Here is a 6,061-nt window from a genome sequence, read left to right as displayed (position 1 = left end):
GGATCCTTTGTTGGTATTGGCTCACAGGGACTGCAGTATGCAGCAGGAACTTGGGCCAAGGGGAAGTACATTATACAAAGGTCAAAACACTTTCCTAGGGGTGGGTCCCCAAGCCAGGTTTCTGACCTGTCTCCACTGGAATAAGAGAAGGCATTAGGCATGGAGATGACAAAGGCACCTCCGATTAGAGGCAGATTTATTACACTAGCACTTGGGAGGATCACTTCAAGTTTGAAGTCAACCTAATCTATGTAGTGAGTTCTAGTCCAGCAGGAGCTACCCAGTAAGACCATGTTACCATAAATAAACACCCATTTCTTTTTATATTGACTACTTGACACTTTTTATAACCAAGATATTCCTACTGTTACTCATTATTACTGTGGGGGGCAGTTGTGTGTGTGTGTGTATGCGTACACATGCCCATAACTGCATACCATAATGCATTTATGGATGTCAGAAGACAATTTTCAGGGGCCTTTTCTCACCTTTCACCATGGGTTTCAAGGATTGAATTTAGGATTTTAGGCTTGTGTGACAAGAGCTTTAACCTGTTGAGCCATATACATACAATACACACACACACACACACACACACACACACACACGCTTTTAGCTTAGGCTAGCTTCACGAGTGCTCTATAGCAAGCCTCACAATTTTTTTTGTTTTAATTATATTATTACATTTGCTTACTTATTTTGTGTGTTGTGGGACATACCTTTGTCAATGTGCACATGTGAAGGTCAGAGTACAGCTTGGAGTAGTTGATTCTTTCCTCCTGCCATTTATATCCTGGGAGCTGACCTCAGGTTTGGCACTAAATTTTTTTTATCCACTGAGCTATCTTACTGACCATATCACAATTCATTTTAATACCCAAATTGTTTTAATTTTATTAAGTGACATTATTTATAGCACATGTAGCTTCTGATCGTTAAGTAGTATCTGGACTGACAGTCTACGAAGCTATAAATTATTGATGCAACCATAACTTCTGGTTTCTTTTAGCTTGATGACTGCTACTCTGGTTTCTCATGTGAGAAGCCCTGGAAAACCAAGGCTCTCAGATTATTATTATAAAGCCTACTTGCTTCTTTGAGGTATGAGGCTGCACACCTAGGCTAGGTTCCATGCTTGTCTCGTGCGAATGCTGTTCTCTTAGACCTAAAGCATCACTGGGAAGACTACTAAGAACAGCTGCAATCCAGCTGTTTGGACTCTTCTGTGATTTGCTATCAGAATTCTTGTGAAAGAAAGCACAAAATGCTGGATAGCAAGTGGTAATTCTGCTATCTCTTTCAGCTGGCAGACAAGCAATACAGGTAGATTTATGGTTTCATTAAATCCATGAAGATGTCTTAATGAGAACTAAACTATTTAAAAAAAAATACCGAGAGCAATATACTATTTATCATCTCTATTCTTTGTACCCCATCCTCACCCATTTGTCTGATGTATCCTTCTTAGTTATCAAAAAGTTAATAATTTTTTCACACAAAGATACAAATGCACATGCATAAAGGTATGCTGTTTATATTCATAGCTTGATTTTATCATTGGGTAATACCCTAAAAATTACTCCAATTAATCAGTCCTTCACTTATCAGCATCATCATCATTAATTGTTACTTTGGTTTTTTGAGACAGGGTTTCTCTGTCTGGTCCTGGCTATCCTAGAACTCTCTCTCTCTCTCTCTCTCTCTCTCTCTCTCTCTCTCTCTCTCTCTCTCTCTCTCTCTCTCTCTCTCTCTCTCTCTCTGTAGACCACGCACTCAGAGCCTCTTCTTCCTGAGTCTGGGATTAAAGACATGCACCACTACTGCAGGGCTAGAGTACTTCATTTCTAAAATTTGGTGTTTGGGAACTAGTGAGATGGATTTGTGTGCAAAAGCACTTGCTGCGAAACTTAATGACCTAAGTTAGATCCTTGGGACCTACGTGGTCATAGGAGGGAACTGACTCCAGAAAGTTTCTTTTGATTTCTATACACAAAATACATAAATGTAATAAAAATTAATTTAGTGCTTCACTGTGTAAACATATTGAAGCTTACAGAACTCCCCATGAATGTGCTTATAAATAGTTCCAGAAGCTTTGCATGCTAAGATTTACATATAGCCCCAGATAATAGAGAGCCTAAGGTAAGGTAAGGTAAGGTAAGGAGGATCCCTTGAACTATTTGAGGCCAATTCGATCAACACAGTGACACTATGACACTGCATCTTTAAAAGAAAAATAAAAAATAAGAGAGGTGTCTCAAGTAGTGGGAGGGATGGAGATGATCAAGATACATTAATATGCAAGTATGGAAGTTTTCAGCAAATAAAAATAATTTTAAAATATATATATAACAAATAACTCAGTGTTTGTGGAAGGATACTATTAGAATAAATTCTCCTCTCTCTCCCTAACTCTTCCTCACTCTGTGGCCATCCCCCTACTCCGTAGGACCTGGACTCACACTAGAGTAGAGCAACCCCTAACTCGCAATCTTTCTGTTTCAGGCTCCAAAATGCTTGGGTTACAAGTGTGTGCCATTCACTATGCTTTACACTCGTCCGCATATTTTCTTTTTTTATTTGCACCTTTGGCATCCCTTAGCTTTCGTGCCTAAATCTCGGTAACGATTTGTGGTAGCCGAGCTATTTTTTGTCGCGTACTTGCTTAGATTGTGGTTAGATAGGTTCACTTGAAAGCATACCACAGAATACGAATAACCTTTCGGTTGGAGTGGCGGTTTGCCCCTCCCCCTCCCCTAGGTCCAAGGACCGTTCAGGGCTGTGCAGACAACCCCGCCTCGTGACGTAACCAGAGGTCTAAACCAAACTGAGCTAGTTAGAGTCCCCTCATTTCTCCTTTCGGGGTTGTCTCCCTAAAATATAGGCTTTCTTGAGCGCGCCCCTAGTTCACATCTCTTTTAGATAAAAAAAAAAAAAGACACCGTGAAAGCCGCAGGTTAAGAATCCGCAGCGCTGCGTGAGCGCAGGCGCGGACTCCGCCCACAGACCACGCCCCCTCTCTTTCGCGGTGGTATCGCCCGGCCTCAGCCGGCGGCCTACAAATGAAGCCTGCGCGCGGGAAAGGCGGAGCTGCGCCGCGCTGACGCCTCATCTTCCCGCCTCCAAGTGGGCCGGGCGCGCTTGGGGTTAGGCTTCTGAGTGCCGACTGGTAACAAACTGCTGGGCCCTGAAAGCGGAGCGAGGTTGAGGGGGGTGGTTTTAGGGTAGCCTTTCGCGGCGTCCCGCCACTGTGAGGATTATGTCAGAAAACAAGGCCTTCCCCTCAGGCAGGGGCGTCATGCGTGGCCGCGGTAGCCGGGGGCGTGAGGTGGATTGGGCCCCGGGGACCCGGAGTGGCAGTTCCCAGACCCACGTGGAGACGTCCCGTGTAGGCAGCTCGTTCGAGTCCTCCCACTCTCAGTGGCGGACCGCCTCCCAGCCCTTTTCCTCCACTCAGGAGAACGAGCCCATTCAGGAGTTGGGGGGTCCCTCCTTGAGCGCTTCCAACCTCCCTCAGAGCTTCAATGATAATTTTGGCCTGAGGAGTGACCAGGGCGTTCGGGTCTCCACAGTTGCCTCAGACTTCACCGTCCCTAGCTCTTTCTCTCAGCACTTAGAATCCATCCCAGTGCCAGACTCATCCCGATCTGGGCAGAGGTCCTCGTTGGCTTCTGGGCAAGTGTCCACGATGTCTTCTATACTTAGTACTTCGGTCGAGTCAGAACTAGGGTCTGTCCCTGCCTCACCGGTCAGCACTCCTCAAGGGTCCGCAGTGGAACCCACTCAGTCCCTTCCATCTGTATTGTCTAGCCCCTCCTGGGGATTGGCACTAGAACATCCTATACACAGTAGCACATCCCTGCCCTCCTTCCAGCTGCCAGATACACCAGGCAACACCCCACTAGAATCGGCAGAAGACTCCCCCAGGCCTTCTCTGTCAGTCTCTGCTTGGTTATCAACATCGACACTTTCTGCTCCCTGTGTCGGTTCCCAGCTGCCTCTGCCACTCGATAGCTCAGTACCTATGTATGATCTCCAAGGTTTGATGCAAGGTCCTCCTCCTTTCCAAGCCTCTCAAGTGCCTATGTTAGGGCCATCCCTGCCCTGCGTATGGGGCTCTCCCTGGGTATCTCAGCAAGGATCAGCTCCGCCCCTGAGCGCTCCCCTAACAGTCGCACTACAGCGCGCTCCGCCTTCAGAGCTCAGCTCCCCCCCACTATGGGTAGATTCATCAGCTCCGCCCTCGGATTCCAGTCAATGGGCGGTACAAGGGTCTGTTCCACCCTGGGCGGTCCCCCCTTTTAAACCCGAGTCTCGGGAGAATTTCACCCAAACCATGACGGATCTGGAGAAGCCCAATAAAGGCCACATGTTCGACGTAGTCGTGATTGGAGGCGGCATCTCAGGTCAGTTTGGATCTTTAATAGTAGCATAAGGGGACCCTGGCTGACCAGGGGTAGGGAACTTGAAATGTCCCTGTTGTGTATGGGAGGGTCTTTCTCCTATATATGAGAGTGTTAATTATAGCAGGGCCCCAGATCCTGCCAGATGGGAGCAGGGGCTTGTCCCTTTGCTGGTGATATGCACTGGTGGAGAGAGGAAAAATAATTTGACTCCTAACTACTAAATACTAATGATTAATTAGCTCCTTTTTTTTCAGTCGCATTTAGCACATCACATGAGTTTCCTCTGTCCTCCAGTCTCCTGGGTGGGCAACACATTTGCTATTTTACAAAACCAAGAAACTGTGGTTTGAGAGTTTCAGTAACTATCCCGAGGTCTGAACACCTCCCTAGGAAGCTGCAGACCAGTTTTCTACCATTTAAGACCTTCACTTCCAATTCTATAGGTAGTTGCCTGGCTTCCCTGACTTCACATCCTTTCCTCTGACAGCACACCAGCCAATGTATGTCTGTATTACTGAAGCAGTGGTAGGATTAGTTCGGTTCTGTTCTTCTCTAAAGCACCATTCCTTGGAAAAGTGAGTAGGTAAAAATACAGAGACAGAATCTTTTAGAAAAAGGTAATTTTTTAAAAAAAGAGCTGGAAATTTCAACCTATTCCTACTTGATTTTTTTCAGAACTTGTAAAAAAAAGTGTAGAGTATTAATTGCTTAAAGGGAATCTCTTATAAAGCCAGAGCTGAGGGCAGGCAGGTCAGGGAGTGCCTTGTATGCTCTTGCTGAGAGCTGCACCCTCGACATCTTGTCCTGGCTTAAATGGCTCATTAAGTCAGGAGTCCATAAGCTATTTTCTCTATATTCCTGGAGACCTCATAAATGTAGATTAAATTGCCACTTATATTGCGATTGGTAAAACTTAGGAATTATGCTTTTTCTCTAGGTAGAAGTCCAAGCCCTTTCTCTCAAGTGTTAATAATTTCAGAGATATGTGTGCAAGATATAATTTAGAGGGAGAAAGGCAGTAGGAAGGAGTAAATAGGGTGCCCCCATGGTATCCATTGTAATGTATGTTCCCTTTGAGTAGACCATAAATGTGCTTGTATATTAATTTCAGATATAGGTAGCTTTGGACTCATTCTGTTCAAGATAAACAGTCTAGTCACCAGATTGGTATGGAATGTTGCTTTGGCCATCCTAGCCAGTGGTGGCAACTATAGGCCTGTGTGCTGCAGTATCAGATGGAAGCAGACCCAGGTGGAGAGTAAGAAAAGGGAACATTTATCCTTCCTTCCTTCCTTCCTTCCTTCCTTCCTTCCTTCCTTCCTTCCTTCCATAAACACTTGTTGAGTGCCTACAGTTTAGTGGATTGGTGTTTTCGAAAATCTGGTTCCTTTAGGCAAGTACCCTAGAAGCAATGTGGTTGTTGATCATTGAAATAGAAATATGATGATAATATGTAGTATACATTGATTAACACTATACCACAATTTTCTGTTTTGCTGGGATTTTAATTCTTGTCCTTTTCTTGGTTTGTCCCCTGTATTCCTTAAAGAAAGCTGTCTTTTAAATTGTTTTTGATGTTTGGTTGTAAGTTTAGCCTTTAATAGCTGAACTATTTCTCCAGCCTGCCTTTTTAAAATTTTTATGAGACAGTGTCT

At 44.8% G+C, this 6,061-nt stretch overlaps 1 protein-coding gene across 1 annotated transcript in view; it reads left to right on the top strand.

Annotated features, from left to right (window-relative positions):
* Nucleotides 1-3,046: 3,046 nt before the first annotated feature.
* Nucleotides 3,047-6,061, top strand: part of LOC117694748 (amine oxidase [flavin-containing] A) — a 58,883-nt gene continuing 55,868 nt past the window's right edge. The window contains exon 1 of the mRNA XM_034485724.2: nucleotides 3,047-4,406. Coding sequence (XP_034341615.2) covers nucleotides 3,260-4,406 — 1,147 coding nt within the window. The 5' untranslated portion in view covers nucleotides 3,047-3,259. The remainder of the gene's footprint in view (nucleotides 4,407-6,061) is intronic.

This window comes from Arvicanthis niloticus, chromosome X (assembly GCF_011762505.2).
Source record: "Arvicanthis niloticus isolate mArvNil1 chromosome X, mArvNil1.pat.X, whole genome shotgun sequence".
In the NCBI taxonomy this organism is placed as follows: Eukaryota; Metazoa; Chordata; class Mammalia; order Rodentia; family Muridae; genus Arvicanthis; species Arvicanthis niloticus.
This window is presented reverse-complemented; position numbering and strand designations above follow the sequence as displayed.